This window comes from the organism of the source record quoted next, unplaced genomic scaffold, assembly GCF_019419815.1.
Source record: "Pyrus x bretschneideri cultivar Hongxiangsu unplaced genomic scaffold, Pyrus_bretschneideri_v1 Contig72, whole genome shotgun sequence".
In the NCBI taxonomy this organism is placed as follows: domain Eukaryota; kingdom Viridiplantae; phylum Streptophyta; class Magnoliopsida; order Rosales; family Rosaceae; genus Pyrus; species Pyrus x bretschneideri.
The window spans coordinates 974954-993164 of NW_025999812.1; the positions used below are offsets into that span (position 1 = coordinate 974954).

Below are 18211 nucleotides of genomic sequence, written 5' to 3' on the forward strand. Positions count from 1 at the left end.
CTAATTGCCCATTTTGTTTTAGTTGTCATACAACTTAAACATAATGGGCCTTGTGGACCAAAACACTTTTGGGCCCCTAAACCCAAAACCAACTTAGAAGTCCAATACGAACGTTTCGTATAATTAATTAACTAATTAATTAACTTTGACCATACTTCAATTAACCATTTAATTGCTTATCCATTTCATTTAATTACCTCACTTTCTCATCCTTACTCGGTGTACGATCCATTAGGTTCCAATTAGCGAGGCAGTGGGCGATGTTACTCTTAACTATCGATTGTGAATTTAAACCATATTTCAATTCTCCCCTAAGATTAGTGTTTGCTAATCTTTAGGGCTTCCACAAACCATGAGTGACACCTAGCAGCATGTCATGGTTACCCAAGCTAAGTAGAAGTGGTTGGAGAACCTATCCAGTTACAACTACAATGCAATACGGTCCTTCTCTAATACAATACTCTTAATCACATTGTTGAAGTGATAGTTTGTTTCATGTCTACTATCCAATGTGATACTTCCCTATATGATTCGCTTGAATAAGATTTGGAACAAACTTCCTAAGTCATATTCATATGCTTTGGCCAAAGACTCTCGAATCATATCTTAGAGTATTCTCCTTCCACCATGGAAGGTTAGAGATCCCTTGTTGTGCATTCATATGCCTACATGACTAGATAGCTTGACCCCAACCATGCCGTGGACACTCCAAAGGAATGCCATTTGACACGATCAAAGATCAAGGACCTAACCATTAGACATCTATGATGCCTCAGGTCAAAGGACTACTTTGCATATTGTAACCATCGAGTTCTTACATGACATGTATGTTTGAACTCTCTTTTGATCATAGTTCAGTGTACTCGATTACTCTTTTGAGCACCTATGTGTTTGTCTTAGTGTCCAACACTAAATGACTTGAGACTTGTCATATCCATACTTGAGTCGACATAACACATACTAACCTTAGCGGATTGTCAATGCCCAATTGGCAACCCTATGGCTAGGAACGTTTTAGGAATGAACATAAGAGAAAGGTCTCGAAAATCTAACTTACTTAGATCATTTATCTCTTAGATCAAATACATTCCTTGGATTCCCTTATTGCTTAAACACAAGATACAATAAATAGTGATTAACAATAAGCTTTGCCCTCCATTAAACATATAAAAGTTTAATACATTAAGTATTCCAAAAAGCTATTACATCAAATGAGTGGCTTTGTGGGCATACTTCCAACAGTCCGTAGGAGTTCAACCATACCCATTTCAGGTAAGGATACCTTCGTTTTCACGTCGAACTCGGGATACCCCGATTTGGTCACTGTTCATGTACATGTTAATTCTTGTGTTTTTGGGAATTTCAAGCTTGTAGGAAGCTTGGTGAGGTCCTTAGGAGGCTCGGGGTGGTTCGTTTAAAGGTTTTGGTTGTCGGGATCGTGAGTTTCAAGCTTGGCTGGAGTTGGTGGTGTTTTCCCAGCGAGATTCCGTGGATTTTAGTGCTTGAAAGTGGTATGGATTTGTTCCTCTTGTTGTAAGCTTCATTTTGGTACCAATTTTGTGAAATTTGGTTGAAAAACGAGTGAGATACGAGGTTTTAAAGTTTTCCTGATTTTCCAGCACCGGCGCTGGAGCTTCGCCGGAGAAGATGACAGAATATTCCGTCAGTTTGGACGGAATATTCTTAAAGGCGTTAACAGAATCCGTCAATTTTAACAGAATATTCCTGACGGCGTTAACTGACGCCGTCAGTGTGCTAGACACGTGTGGCCATGCCTTGGCCGGTGCGTGGGGGCGCGTGTAGCGGTGGAAAATTTTTCTGAAAATATGGTGATGTTCCTAAGGTTGAGTAGATCACGTTGGTGTATTCATACACCCCATTTGAGCATTGTATGAGAAGTTATTTCATAAGGTTGGTTATGTGCTTTAAAATTAACGTTTTTATAGTTGTTTCGCATATAGGTGAGACCTATCCTGAGGATGAGCGTGGTCACTCGAGGCAAGGGGGTTACGACCCTTCTACATACTAGTGAGTGGGCTTTTGGTTTTCTGTATATACCTATATACTTATATTTTTCCCAGAAAATGAATTGAAACGTTTGTACGTTTTTATGCCATGCATTATGTTGCCATTTGTTTATGCATTGTTAGTAGCTTATATATATGTATGTATGTTGGTGCTGTGGGCGCACAGGTAAGTGCCAGGTGAGTATAGTTTATGCTTATATTCAATAGTGGTTTGAGATGCATAGATAGCTCATAACCTGCACCCCTAATGTTAGTGCTCCCGCCTAGAGTTGGGCACAGTCCTTCACATGATGTTCACCTCCGGCACCACATGCTCATCTTGGATCCAAGTTAGGTGCACAGTCCTGCCGTACAGAACACTTTAGGTGGTTCCAACTCATAGGTGACCCGCGACTAGTCGCCCAGCCTTCACGTGATCGTAGCACCTGAGCGTACTATTTATACACCCAGTCCTGTCGTATAGACCACCCTAGGTGGTTTCGACTTGTGTGCAGGTATAGTTAGTGAGATGGAGATTGAGCTCTAGATTCAGCCGTACAGGTCACGTTAGGCGACTCCGGCTGAACAGATTCATGGCATTGAGTTTGACATTTTCCTGAGCACTTGCATTTATTTGAGGCATTTGGCATGGTACATTTCCGAGCATGACTTATATATATGTATATTCTATTTTCTGGGAAGTATACAAGTTTTACGACGAGGGGTTAGAACTTTGTTTATGAAATGGTTTTTGAAAAGCTTTGTTTTTGCCCACTCACACTTTTTGTTTTGCGCCCCTCCAGGTTTTAGTTGGCTAGCACTTCTGGTGGCTCCCCGGAGGATTTCCCCGGCATATCTGACAAATCATCACCAGTGTAGAACCACATTCGCGTGTGTTTATGTAGTGTTGTTTCTCCCGAACTGCATTAGGTCTTCGTGTTCTGAACTTTGTTTTCACACTTACGCTTGCACATGTATGTTATTACTTTGTGTAAAGCTGGTTTTTATTTATCCGTACTTTTATTATTATTTTATTAGCTTCTGCACTGTGCACATGGTTACGTCACTTCCACGTGACGACCAGCATGCCCTGATCTCGGTCGGGGTGTGTCAATAGGTCTCTTATTCCAACTAGGAAACTAAATAATAATAAAATATCTTAGAAAATAAAACCCTAATTAAACTAGGAGAATCTGCCAAGTAGTTGTCCACCCACGTTTTAGCTACAAATCTCCTCCAAATCTGGCCCATAATAGCTTCTAAGGATCAGGACGTTCTGAACACATCTCCAGAAGGCCACAAACCCATCTGAGGTCATCTTGGGTTCCAAAAACGCAATTCAAGCCCAAAACGTCACTATACCGGCACTGCATATTGCTCCTTTATTTTATTGCCAGAAAATAATCGCTTGGTAAAAAAATCTGATATTTCAAGCTAAGTGACTCACGAACGTTCTCCAATTGGAATTACTCCAAAATTCGTCCATTTGACCATGTTTTGCTCCAGAGGAAGTCGAAAGTCCTATATTGGAAATATAATTCAAAGTATCAAAATTCTTCCAAATTATTAACCAAAATATACTAAGAATAGGGTTAAATATATAATATAAAATATGCCCATCAGAATACCCCCAAACTTAGCTTTTTGCTTGTCCTCAAGCAAAACAAAACTAGAAAACAACAATAAACACTAACAAACTAGAACTTAACTAAAACTAACTAACAAAGATTTTCACGTTCAAAGTTGCAATCCATAGAACATGTTAAAAATCAGAACATCTTTTCAAAAGTTCCAACCAATCCCACCACAGAGTCTAAGCCATTTAGAATCAATTAGAAAAGAATTTCCGAACTTCCTTTGGTGTAAAGTGAATCAACATAGCTAAAGAGACTCGACTAAAACCCTTACCTTTCGTCCTTCTTTATTTCACACATACTAACTTTAAATATAACTATTTTTCTTTTTCTCTTTTTTTTTTCTTTTTCCAATAACAGTAGTGGTCGTGCAATATCGATTCACTTAAGCTTTCGATCCAACCCATATAGCGAGCTTTAGGTCAATGACTCCCAAACCACTAGGGCTTTAGGGCACTAGGTGTAGAACACCCTTAAGGACTTATTAACCCAAGTTGAAAAGGCTACGAAACCAACTAACAACTCTGCCCCATGCCAAAACTCTACTGCTTGACGCGAGAATCACTGCTGATTACGCAGGACTGGCCCAGTTACTAGGCAAAGTCTCGGGTGAGACAATTATTACTTTATAACACAAACTAACTTTACTTTATTTAGAACAAAAATTAAAAATGAAACTTAGACTAAAAGCAAGTGTTTCAATCTCACTCCCCACAAACCATGTTGATGTGAATGTGCAAGTTGTCAAAGTATAATTCATGAATTAATGTCTAAGCAACGATAAATAGAAAAGACTCTAATGCGGGATTAACCTTCACCATGTCCATTTGTTATAACGTTTAAAATAATCTATGGATATTAACTTAAAAAGAATGAAAATTTTAACTTGACACAAAAATTAAAAACCTAAAATGTTATTTCCCACCCCCAAACTTATTTCGCACTTTGTCCTCAAGGTGTGGAAAATAAATAGAAGAAACAAGAAAAGAAACAAAACTACTAAATCATAGAAAATGTAAAACAAATATCAAAGATAAAGAAAATACCCTAAGCAAACAAAATAGGAAAGAGAAACAAGAAAAGAAAAGAAAATAAAACAGAAAACAGGAAAGAAAAGAAAAGGAAAAAGAAACTAACACACCAGAGATTCGAAGGGGGAAACTGTGAATTTGCCAAGGTGTGGTGACAAAAAATGTGGAGAACTAAAACACTATTGGACACTTCGGGGATTCGAAAGCAGAACCTGGTAGTTGGGAACTTGCAAAGACACGCTGACCAACACGTATAAGTCCACACGTGTGTGAAAACCTAGCAACAGCTACAATATAAGCTAGTGTAGCAGCTGCATCTGTCATTTGAAAAAAACCCTAGCTATTCTTGAATACGCATTGGATCCCCTTCCACTAGCCTCGAGCCCAGAGCCAAATGGCTCTCTCTTGTCCATTCCCATCCCCATTGCAAAAGAATAATAATATTATTTGTCGTAAACCCCGAAGCCCTTTGTTCTCTCTAGAAAAATGAGAGACATCTCTCATTACTCTCATTTCAAACCTATTCCTCTCAGCCCTCTCTCTAGAAAATCTGGAAAGGCTTTCTTTTCTTCATTTCCTCTCAAGTCCAGTGCCCATTCGTACAAACCTCCTATTTGCAGCAGTTTCTTCACTCATTCTGCAACCAAAAACCAAGGAGCATACACACTTCCGTGTCTCTCTAACCCATCCATGGTGGAGTAAGCATGAAAACTGAGATGCATGAAAGTAAATCCCTCCTCCATGTGTGTCTGTATTTTTTTTTTCTCTTCTTCTTTTTAGATTTATGTGGTAAACTAACACATGCATGTGTTTTCATCTGTGTGAGGACTCCCAATTGTTGCAAATCCGAGACAAACAACACAAGAAAAACACCCTGAGTCGCCAGCTCTTCTCAACCAAACCGTGTGTCACCTAAGTTCAAACCATCACGAATTCGAGTTCCATTCATGTAGATCGAGACCATTTCGCACATGCAACGGTAATCATCTCCCACTTGGTTCAATATACATGTTGCTCAGCTTGTGAAAAATCTCTGAGAGCTATGTTTCATAATGAGTCTCTGTAAAATCTTACACTGATGTTCTTCTGTATTAGGTACCCGAGATTCACAAAAAGACTGAAGAGTCTGACTCGAATAGTCCCCAAACTCACAGATCTGCAAATTGTTGAGGTAGAAACCATAACCCTCTTGACTGATTGCCTATGATCTGGTATTTTAATTAAAAAAACCACTACTATGACTGAAAAATAAAACTCAAAACCAGCGTAGAACCCAGAGAAAACAACCCATAAGCTACCCGTCCAGTGGTCCCAGAAGGCAAAATATACAGCAAATGTCTCGGCCTCTACAAATCAGGAAGGTAAAGATCTTGTTCTTCTACTTTTGCTCTGGTAACAACTGCGGACTAAAACACATTTGCTTCCGGAAAATAAGTAAGCCCTGGATCAAACACAAGCTCAACGGACAAAAACAGCGAAGGTCTCAGGACCCAGATCTGTGCATCTGGGAGGTAAAATTCGAATGAACTCATGTTGATTGCTTAATCTTCCAGCATAGTGTAGATACGGTGATGTTAATGTAGATTTGCTACTGGTTGCATGATTCCAGTATAGGATGCTCTTTATTTTCCATGCGCTGCAACCTGCAATTAGCCAATATGCGTTAAAAAAAAATGAAATTAACTAGGTAAATAAAGAAAGCAACGTATTTTTTGATTTTTTTTAATTTAAAAACAAATCTGTTTTCTGAATGTTTTTTTTTCGTTTTTTTTAATAAAACTTAGGTATGTAAATGCATCTAGAAATTTAACTAATAAAAAAAAATCAAACAAAAAGTAAAATAAGGAATGAGTTTAGAAAAATTGGGTCGTCAGCCAATAAGCGCTTTATTTTAAGTCTATAGCTAGATGTCGCAAAAGCCTGGTGGTCAGATCACTGGTTCCTTCAGAGTCAAAGACTTGCTTGCACCAAATTTCCCTATGCATGGCTTTAGTAAATACTTCTTGACCTTGAGCACACAACCCCTGCCCTCTTTTTCAATGTCCACGTTACCGTTATGAAAAACCTGCATAACCATATAAAGGCCCTTCCACCGAGACTCTTGTCTCCCTGGAATTGACTTGAAATCTGAACTTAACAACCATACTTTTTTTCCAAGCTGTATTTTTTTATAACTTGGACTACCTTGCAACTTTTTATTCTTGATCTTGACATTTTGGTGTTTTTGGTCCATCTAGTTGCTCGAATCTGTTTTTGATTTTTGCACTTCAAGCAACTGAACTTTGTGTTGATGTGCTTTACTATCACACTCACGAATCACATTTTGAGTCTTTATGGGCAGATTGTTAGTTAATGATCTTGTCACAAATTTGGCACGAGGCAAACCATCTAATGCATCAACACGCATGCATTCTTGCTTATCACCTGGAAGTGTGGTAGCTTCAAACAACCTAAAAACAACCGTTTCATCTTCAACCCGAAATGTTAGAGTTCCGGCTTCAACATCAATAAGAGTCCGGGCTGTTGCCAGGAATGGGTGGCCCAAAATGATGGGTGCTGTCAAATCCTCATCCATGTCCAACACCATAAAATCAACTGGTAAATATAGATTGTCAACCTTAACAATAACATCTTCAATGACTCCTCTAGGATAGGTAATTGAATGGCCAACCAATTGAATAATGCTGGAGGTTGTCTTCAGCTCTCCTTCACCTAAACGTTTAAAAACAGAATAGGGCATTAAGTTTACACTAGCACCTAAGTCAATTAAAGCACTGCTAAAATCACAATTTCCAATGGTGCAAGAGATAGTAAAACTCCCTAGATCTTTCTTCTTTGGAGGCAATTTATGCAATAAGACCGCACTGCAATATTCCGTTAGAATCACTTTTTCGAAATCCAGAAGCTTCTTTTTCTTTGTGCAAACATCTTTCAAAAACTTGGTATAAGATGGAATGTTCTTGATTGCATAAATTAATGGTAGATTAATCTGAACTTTAGCCAAAGTCTTCATAAAATCTGTCAACTGTTGATCTTTAGCTTTAGGCCTCAACCTTCCAGGATAAGGCATTGGAGGCACATAAACACGTTTTGCAGTTTTTGTGGTAGCTTCTGCAGTATTTTCGGATCTGTCTTGTGGCTGCCCAGAATTTGCAGAAACTACAGAATCTACAAAAATATTAGATTTTGCAAAATTTCTCAAATCTATTTGTGGTTGTGGTGCTGCCTGCGAATTTTCAGGGCAGTTTTCATGTCTGTTGTCATAACTTTTGCCAGACCGTAAAGTCCATATAGCGTTGCATTCTTCTCGTCCTCTTGGATTAGGTACTGTTTTTCTGGGAAAAGTACCCGATGCTCTTTTTGAAACTTGCAATGCAATCTGCTCAATTTGTTTTTCCATACTTTTCATTGATGCATGTAGATTTTGGATTTCTTGACTGGTAGTTGTTTGGGCCCAAAATAATATTGTTAGGCCGAGTGTACGGTCCGGCTCGGCCCAAAGCCATGTCAAAAATACCATGGGCTGCCTAATGATTTTAGGCCATTTAGCAGGAATAGTCAAGTCCTATCTCAAAAAGGAGTAGTTCAGATGAGCAAAGAGGGTCGAGGAAGGATTTTCGACCGACAATGAATAAAGCCCCAAAAGGGGGGTGAGTTCAAAGGTCCTAGTGGGAGTAGGGTTGTTCGAAGCAAAGTCGGAACGAAACAAGAACTCCTAATCCGGGTAGGAGTTTAATTCGATCTCAAGGAGTTGGTGCTATAAATACAAGAAATCATGCAATAATTGAAGGACCGCCAATTCAACACACAATTGCTCTACGCAAAACCTCTCAAACATCTTGAGATCTTTTTTTCTTTTTCCCGCCGACTCATCTTCAGTTTGGATAAACAGCACTGTGGAGGCAATCGGCGAACACCTTCAGTTCGAATAAACATCACTGTTGTCGTAGAATTAGCCGACCGAGGAGCACCTTCAGTTTGGATAAATAGCATTGCATCGAGGCCGATTGATTACCTATCCAAGTCTCGATCGAGAAGGGTTTTCGAATCCTTATTGGTAGAGGTCATCTTATTAGCTTTTGCGGCGAAGTAAGGTGTTACGAGTTACGATATTCGGCATATTGAACGCCGAGTGATTATATGATTGGATACTCACAAGTGAGTTTCAGAGTTCGACATTCTGACGGCCGAACCATATTTACCATCAAGACATACATCACCTTTGAATACTTATATATGTAAAGTCTAGTGTCGATTCGACGTGCTTACACTCTCACAAATATGATCACTGTGACCGAATCCAGCGCCAACGATTTGTGAACTTCACAGAACTAGCAGCCTTGTCTTAAGGCTCTAGAACCTAAGGACCGAGAGTGTTCCTTCCTCGGTCGCAGTCGCAAGATAGAGAAGTCAGCAACTCGCTTAACGTAACATCAACAAATTTTACTCCTCGGCCAAACTCGGTTAGCGAGTTGGCACGCCTCACATTCAACTGAAGGACTTAGTTAGCTTATCAGTTATTCGCCCTGCGTGCCGCGTAGGGTTTGTAATTTTTAGGGTCAATGGTAGTGTTTGCTAATTTTTCAATTGCAATCTCCCAAGTAGCCTTAGGTGCAACAGGTTGTTATACCTGTTGTTGAAATTGTGGCTTTGCATGCTGATCTCTATCCCACTTCAAATTAGGATGATCTCTCCAACCCGGGTTGTAGAAATTTGAATATAGGTCATTTCGGAGACGCCGAAAATTGTTAAATGCATCAACCTGTTCCGCTGCAAACTCCGGATAAGCAGCTTTATGTGGACAGCTCAAAAAATAAGGGTTGTCATACTGCAAATACTGCAAGCAACTTGTAAGGGCTGCTGTACAGTAGCCTGTGAACCTGGAATTCTTTGTAATAACATGTCAAATTTTGCAGCAAATCTTTCAAGCTTTTTCTCCATGTTTTCAATTTGTACTGATACATGTGGAGAACCATTAGACATCTCAAAAACTGACCTAGATTGTGGCTGCTCAATTGCCCATTACCGTGTGTCTACTGCCATTTTCTCAAATAATAAACAAGCCTCTTGTGCATTTTTATCCTTGTGCGAACCTCCGCATGAAGCATTGACAAGAGTTTTTGTAGTCATATTTAGTCCTCTGAAAAATATATGCATTTGATCAATACTGTTAATACCATAATGCGGACATTTTCTAATCAACTCTTTGAACCGTTCCCACGCCTCATGAAACTCTTCATTTGGTTTTTGGGCAAAAGATAGAATCTGAGTTCTCATGTCAGGAGTCTTTGAAGCTAGATAATACTTGCTTAAGAATTTTTCATTGAGTTGGTTCCAAGTGCTAATGCTTCCAGATGGAAGTGTGAGGAGCCATCTCCTTGCTTGATCTTTCAGAGTGTACGGAAATAAACGGAGCTTAATGGATTCGGTTGAAAATCCTCTTACCAAAATATTCTTGCATCCCATTAAAAATTCTGCAATGTGCATGTTAGGATCCTCAGTTGAGAACCGATGAAATGTAGGTAGAATATTCAACATATGTTGCTTTATTTCGAATGCAAACCCTTCCTCCACCCCCGGATAAGTAATGCAACTTGGTATGTTAGTGGCATGAGCTGTTAATGGATCCCCTAAAGGTTGACCACCCTCTGTAATAACAAATGCCATTGTTTCCTTACTATGCAGATCCTCAAAAAATAAAGACTGCAAAAAAGTCCCCAGCAAAGAAGGAATCCACTGGCTCCCTGCGTCTCCTTAAAATTTGCTCAGGTTCCGGATCAAATGGAATTAATTTTTGTGCTGCTAATCTAGTGCTGACCATGCACAGATTGTTGTAATATGCACTGTTGTAACGAAGTAATCTATAAAAATAAAATAAAAACGAAAAGTAATTTTTTTTTTATGTGGATAGACAGCAATAACTAACTGTAAATCTGATTAGAACGAATTATTTTAAATAATCCAATGCAGCGGCGCCAATTTCTTGATAGAGATTTTACCACACACGCAAACGGGTTAAAAACTCCTATATTACTTGCAAGAATGACAAGGTTGTTGTAGTATAAACGGTTCTCGTAAGGTCGTTCTCCACATGGATTATTAAATAATTCAAAACAAAACAAATTCCAATTAATTATTGTAAAGCAGAAAGTTGAGATGATTGGTTTTATAAACTACATAAATTAAAACGAATTTAATTAATAAAAATAAACTAATCTGTAATATTAAAGATGAAAGGGAAAGAAAACATTTTTGGAAAAATCAAATTAAGAAAGCACTAGGGTTCCACCATCACCTAGCAATCCTATGTATTTTTACCAATTACTTATAATCTACAAATGCCACTTTGAATGTCACATCCCGGCCCGGGCCCCCACCACAACCCGGGCCCGATCCACCACCGTAGCACGATATTGTCCGCTTTGGGCTCCCAGCACACCCTCACGGTTTTGTTTTTGGGAACTCACATGAGAACTTCCCAATGGGTCACCCATCCTGGGAGTGCTCTCACGTGCTACTCGCTTAACTTCGGAGTTCCTACGGAACCCGAAGCCAGTGAGCTCCCAAAAGGCCTCGTGCTAGGTAGGGATAGGAATATACATTTAAGGATCACTCCCCTGGGCGATGTGGGATGTCACAATCCACCCCCCTTAGGGGCCCGACGTCCTCGTCGGCACACCACAACCAGGGTTAGGCTCTGATACCAAATTGTCACATCCCGGCCCGGGCCCCCACCACAACCCGGGCCCGATCCACCACTGTAGCACGATATTGTCCGCTTTGGGCTCCCAGCACACCCTCACGGTTTTGTTTTTGGAAACTCACATGAGAACTTCCCAATGGGTCACCCATCCTGGGAGTGCTCTCGCGCGCTACTCGCTTAACTTCGGAGTTCCTACGGAACCCGAAGCCAGTGAGCTCCCAAAAGGCCTCGTGCTAGGTAGGGATAGGAATATACATTTAAGGATCACTCCCCTGGGCGATGTGGGATGTCACATTGAAAGTTAGGTTTTCCTAATTTATATTCTACTTGGAACCTCCAACATATAACGTATATCTAACATGCAACCCGTCTGGACGTTCGGATCAAATCTGAACATGAGAGACTCATTATGTTTTATGAAAACCCTTTAAAAAACCATGCAACCCTTAAGATGTGGTGTTCATCTTAAGTGAAATTACAATTATTAATCACAAGAAGCCGGCCTCAATTTCAGGGAACCTTCCGACCAAAATTGTATCAAATTGCTTTTCTAAGGAACCTAATGGTGATTAGGCATTAAGACAATTAGATAGTTTTAATCACGATGATCAATAATTCAAAGTATGCATGCAATCAATCATAAGCAATTAAATAAAAATCACATATTCATGCTAAGGCTTACGGTTCCACCCTAGCAAAACGGAATTAGTTATGCATATTCATAATTGAAATCATAGAAAATTTTATTAAGAATACAAGGAATGAAAACACCTTAAAGTAGAAAATCTCCAAGAATCCTAGCCAAGTTCTCTGTCTCCCCAGGTACCATAAAAGAAAAACTATCAAAGATTAAGAACGGCCAAGCCCTCTATTTTTTGAGCCCTTCACAAACTCTAAAACATAGGTCTCTTATTCCAACTAGAAAACTAAATAATAATAAAATATCTTAGAATATAAAACCTTAATTAAACTAGGAGAATCTGCCAAGTACTTGTCTAGCCACGTTTTAGCTTCAAATCTCCTCCAAATCAAGCCTATATAATAGCTTGTTTTAAGGATCAAAACGTTCTGAACACATCTCCAAAAGGCCACAAACCCATCCGAGGTCATCTTGGGCTCTAAAAACGCAATTCAAGCCCGAAACGTTACTATTCCAGCACTGCACATTGCTGCTTTATTTTATTACCAGAAAATAATCGCTTGGTAGAAAAATCTAATATTTTGACATGATCAAGCTACGTGACTCATGAACGTCCTCCAATTGGAATTACTCCAAAATTCGTCCATTTGACCATGTTTTGCTCCAGAGGAAGTGGAAAGTCCTATATTGGAAATATAATTCAAAGTATCAAAATTCTTCCAAATTATTAACCAAAATATACTAAGAATAGGGTTAAATATATAATATAAAATATACTCATCAATAGACTTGAAGTCGTTGCCAAAGATATGATTTAAGTATAAAGTTATTGTACGTAGTATCGCATTCATCTAGACAACTAACTTTCCCGCAGTCGTACCTAATCACGTGTTTAATTGAATTTGGTCATACGTATTCAAGAAACATGATTAAATTAATTCATATTCGAGGACAATATCGATAAGATTATTCATGACTAAAACAAACACTAAATATGAATCCAAGAACATAAAAAAAATGTTCACAAAGTAAATGGTTTACTAAGGGGATTCGGCCAACAAGGTTATCCATGTCCAAATTCTGCTCTTCCAACAATGTTTGGTGGAACAAAATTAATCTCACATATTGACTACGAGAATGGTACTCCTCAATGACATTGGTAGGGGCACGAACAGGTGCTTAACCAATGATTTATTTCTTCAAGACAGATTCTGCAGGGTTAAGGTTTGGGAACAATATCCACACCTTGGCATACCCTGATTCTACCGTATGTTGTGTTAAAACAAACTCGAAATTGGATTGTGAGAGAGACAGACCCAAACTTAGGTTTGTTCGGCTCCAGCCGAAGCTGGAGGGGTCTGTTCGGTAGGCCTCTGCCGAAGCAGAGCAATACCGCTCGGTGCACCTTTACTGAAGCCCTTCGGTGCATCCCTATAGAAGCAAGGCACCACCATTTAGTAAACTCTAGCGAAAACTGGGTCTATATGGTTCAAAACCTCCCAACCGAATTGTTGGGGTACCTTTCTCTCACAAATGTGGTAGTAATCATATCCAAGAATTTGGTAAACTTCCTCTCTCTACACTGCTGCTTCGAGAGCGAGTTAGAAACAAGGAAGGACGAGAAAAGTATTCTAATCAAAATTCAATCGAATGTATAAACTTCAGAATCGTACTCATTCATGGACGTAATCATGGTGTGCTTCAGGTAATATCATTCATGATTAAATGGGTTATAGAAGTGAGCTAAAGAGCCATGGAATCCTCGTTTTGGAGGTATTTCCATTTGTAATACTTCGGGCATAAGCCTTTGAATGAAGATCATGGTAGAGGCTTATTCAGCAATTCCATGCCATTGTTGGCTTCAATTGGTTCTCAGCTTCTTGATAGTCAAGTGGAGATTCACGTCTTGTACACACATAAAGTAGTTTCTGTCAAGAAATGTCCAAATCAGTGAAATCGAACTTGTTATAGTTTGATAGTTAATTGAATGGATGGAACAAAATTGTGATTGGTGCTATGGAAATAAGATATCCATAAGTATCAAAGTTAGAACATTCGGGGTTCTAAGACATGGTTTACATGAAAAACGTCGAGTTTTCATGGGTGTATTGTTTTATGAAAACTTCAGGTTTCAAATGCACTAAATTTGAAACTACAGGTTCAATTTAGTTTATGAATGTTTAGTTAATAAAAGAGAGGTTCTTGCAAGAACACAGAATACAATAGACAACTAAGTGTAGTGGATTTAGGTTGCTTCAGGAACTCAAGTGCGAGTGCTTCAGGACTACGAAAGTGAGTTAACGCTTCAAAGAAAATAAATAATTTATTGAATCATTAATTGCCAAAAAGTAGACTTCAAGCCAATAATTTTGGATTAATTGTCAGATTAATAGACTGCTGATCACTTTAATTAATTTAATAGATTGTAACCATCTAGGTTTGATCATAGAAGCAAAATAATGACATTCGGGTTAATATTAGCTTGAATTTTTTGCTTCGGGCTAAGCGATAATAAAATTATAGCTTTATAAACATTAACGAATAACGTCCCAAAAATTATAGTAGTATGGTTATGAAGTGGGAATGCCAAAAAGGGGACATTAAGTTCAAAAAAATCGTAACCCAACTCAGTGGGCTGGCTACCATGTGCAAGGCAAGGCCCTAGAGGGCTTAGTAGGCTTCCGGGTAGGCTGCCAAGGCAGCCCATGTGTGGCTGTAAACCATGGGCTAGTTCTGGGAAGAAGTCCAGCAACCAAGCTACTGGTTTTGGGCCAGTTTTAGGTGAGCCCAGCCACGTGGGCTGGCTTTGGTGATCGTGGGCCGAGATAGATGACAAGCTCAGAAAGCAAAGCTTGCTATAAGCGAGGTGGGCCGGGACAAGGCAGAGCCCAACAAAGCTTTGAGTCCTGTTGGCGAACTCAAGGCTTCAGGTCGAGGCATGGTGCTATGCAGGGCGTCGAAATGACGTTGTCCTAGCTGCGGCACGGCTGCAGGCCAGCCAGCTCTGCACTGCGTGGAGCCATGGCTCAGCCACGAAAAAATCCCAGATTTTTTTTTTTTTTTTTTTTTTCCGAAGTCTAAGGTTAAGAACCCTACTTTCTTCTAAATTAATTTTAATGCTTTGACTCACAAATTTCACATAGCATAATTGCATAATGCATGAAACGTGTGTGTGTGTGTGTATCAGAAGGAAAAGATAAATGTAGGGGGTTCATACATTATGGGGAATGTTTTCATGCTTCATGGTTGTTTCAAATATCTTAATTTATTTTAAAAGAACCTGATTAACAGAAAACAACTAAGCCTTTGAATTTGTAAAAGATCCTTCTCAGAAAGTCGGAATTGCATCTCTAATGCGTTGTACCATGTTCAACAAAGAAAAATTAAATTGAATCAATAGCATGTAGATCAATTCAATAAAAGAATAAATTAATCATAAAAAGAATGATTAAAACGTAATACTTCCTTGATTGAAGAAAAAAAAAAATTTAGCGCATCGTCAAGAATGTGCTGATAACGTGTTGTGGGCCTAATTTACTGAACTATAAAAAGGACATAGAGAGAGAGAGGGGCGGTGAGGCAATAGTAGAAAGAAAGAGAGAGATGTGTAATTGTGAGGTGTATTTTGTATCACCCCATTGTGCCTTTATTTATAGTAGTAGAGAAGGTTAAATTCTTACCCTAATAGGATTACAACTCTAAAGGATAATATCTAACCCTAGAGAATATTCCAAGATATCCCTAGATACACTAGGATTTACACAATCACATTCCTAATCAAATAGGACTCTAACATATTATAAATCTCTACAATGCATTAACCATGCAACAATCAGAGGATATTAAGTTTAAAAGAAAGTCAAGACATGAAAAAAAAATTGATTATCATGTCGCACCCAAATCAAATCCACATAAAAAATTAACAAATCTAAGGTAATGTGGAGGAATTTTTGAATTTTATAGATACAACTTTCAAGTTTTAGGGGCAAAATGAGATTCAAATTGAGTTCTAAGGCACAAAGTGGAGCAAACATTGATTTTCAGAAAGTAAAGTGGTGACTTTTAAGTTACAGAGAGCAAATTGAAATTAAATCAAGATCCAAGGAACCTAGATAAAATTAAGCCAAAAAGAAAAGAAAAGGAATGCCTGTTCTTCCTCCCTTTTTCCTAAGTGGGTGTATGTTTTCCCTTATTTTTTTAAAATTAAATTCTTCTCTGTTTTTTTTTTTTTTTAGACCAAAAAGGTGTGGACAAACTTTATTTTAACAAAAAAGCGCCTTAAAGTATTATTTAACCACAAGGGCTTCAATTTAAAGGGAAACTAATGAAAATGACTTGAAAAATTTTTGTTTTAATAAAAAACCATGTTATAAGTTTTTGTTTAATGATTACTACAAAGCCCATATTAAAGTAGTCCAACTAAAAATGGCTCAACTATAATAAATTATGATTTGTCGATTTTACCCCTAACTTTTTTAGATTGAGTTCCAGATTTTCATCGTTAATAGAATTCATCATTGTTTTGCAGACCTTCTTCTTTTTCTTTGAAACAAAAATATAGATCCTCATGCTATTTAATTTATATTTTGTATTATTTCGTCGAAATGTGATTGTCATTATTATTCATAGTGTATTTGAGGTATTGTTTTTCAAGTTTTCTTCGTCAGTAGAGTTCATCGTTTGTTTTTCTAGAAAATAAATTTGAGATCTGCATGCTATTCAATAATAACGAAGTGTTACTGTTTCTGAACTATAGAAATAAACTGTTTCTGGAATCTAAGTTACTGTTTCTAGAATCTAAGTCACTATTTCAGGGATCAAAATGAAATAAACACACTGTTTCTTAAATGTAAACTAGAAAATAAATAATGAAATTCAATGTATTTGGATTCAAAGCAAAATAAGCATCCTGTTTCTTAAATATAATCAACCGATGCATGAAAGAAAAGAAACAATCAAAGGTTAAAACATAGACCGTTTATGGAATCTAAGTTACTGTTTCTGAAATTTGATTGTTTTCTTTCTAGATACAATGTTTGTTTGTGTACAGACAAAACAAACACTATATCTGATTTTTTTTTTTTTTTTTTTTTTTTTTTTTTTAAGAAACAGTGTTATGTTTTGGGTTCAATTTTTTGTTTTGGTTCTTTTTTTTTCTAACACTTTTTCGTCGGTTTCTGCCATTATATTTCTTTGAACTTATTTCGATGGCTTTGTTCCGATGAATGCTTCTTTTTTCAACTTTGTTTTAGTTGTTTTTGAAATGGGGGAATCGTGCTGGGTTGAGGTTGGTGAAAAATCAGGACAATATTGAATCATTTAGGGATATTTATGGAAGTGTAGATTTGTAACGGGTTGGGCTTGTAAGTTTGACCCGTGGACAATAGTTTTGGATGATTTTTGATTAAATATTTGTTGACCCAAACCCTTTTCATTAAAGCTCCCTAAATTTAATTATAAGGACAAAATTATTCATATAACATGCCTTACAAACATAAAAGGTCACAGGCTGAATTAAAAGCCCAATGCACAATAAATATTTTTTTCAAACCTGCTCCTAAGGGAACCTAACCGAACCCCGTTAACCCCAACTTCAAAATATTCACGATTCTACCAATCCAATCTCGGTAACCTCCATTAATACAGAGCACCTATCCATTAATACAATCACCAATCGTCCTATTTTCATAAACACAAAATCCCATTTCATAAGGCCTAAAAATTCAACTTCAGCTCCCATTTGAACTTCAATTCCCGACTTCGTAACTAGAATTTCTCAAAGAAAAACAAATGCAAAAAATCCATTTGCCGAAGAAACTCCAAATATCTCAAAGCAAACCTGTAAAATAGAGGGTACAAAACCCATTTCCTTCTTAATTTCTTACATCTAAATTATTGTGATATATATGTTTGAATGTTTGTGATTCCATAAACTAAACACAGTTTGTAGAATCACAAACGTTCAAGAATAACAAGAATATGAATTGTGCTTTTACGTTTCAATTGAGATGTGCTCTTATTTTCTTTAAATTTCACATTTATAGGGCAACATTGGCCCTGGATCAGCCATTATTTGGCTTGTAAGCTTTCCCAATTTGCAAACTTTCTTTTCGCGGCCCCCTTAATCTTGTAATACGATATCTGCAACATAAGCTTATTTGGAATGTTCATGCATTTTTGAGTTGATTGTCTTTGAT

The 18211-nt window shown here is 37.9% G+C and overlaps 1 protein-coding gene and 1 non-coding gene across 2 annotated transcripts; one reads left to right on the forward strand and one right to left on the reverse strand.

Annotated features, from left to right (window-relative positions):
* Positions 1-6598: 6598 nt before the first annotated feature.
* LOC125472733 lies at positions 6599-10338 on the reverse strand. The gene is made up of 4 exons (XM_048574510.1): positions 9698-10338; positions 9302-9551; positions 7057-8050; positions 6599-6780 (listed from the first exon to the last, which is right to left on the reverse strand). Exons 1-4 carry the CDS (start codon positions 10336-10338, stop codon positions 6599-6601), a joined length of 2067 nt encoding a protein of 688 aa, XP_048430467.1.
* On the forward strand, positions 9845-9944 carry LOC125472741. The gene has a single exon (XR_007254655.1). It is a non-coding gene; the product is annotated as a small nucleolar RNA R71 (small nucleolar RNA).
* Positions 10339-18211: the final 7873 nt, after the last annotated feature.

Coding starts and splice junctions, on each gene's coding strand:
- LOC125472733 (XM_048574510.1), bottom strand. CDS start 10,338: ATGGCATTTGTTATTACAGAGGGTGGTCAACCTTTAGGGGATCCATTA. Junction 8,051..9,301: donor AGCCACAATTTCAACAACAG/GTATAACAACCT, acceptor CAAATTGAGCAG/ATTGCATTGCAAGTTTCAAA. Junction 6,781..7,056: donor GCGTGTTGATGCATTAGATG/GTTTGCCTCGTG, acceptor AGTCAATTCCAG/GGAGACAAGAGTCTCGGTGG.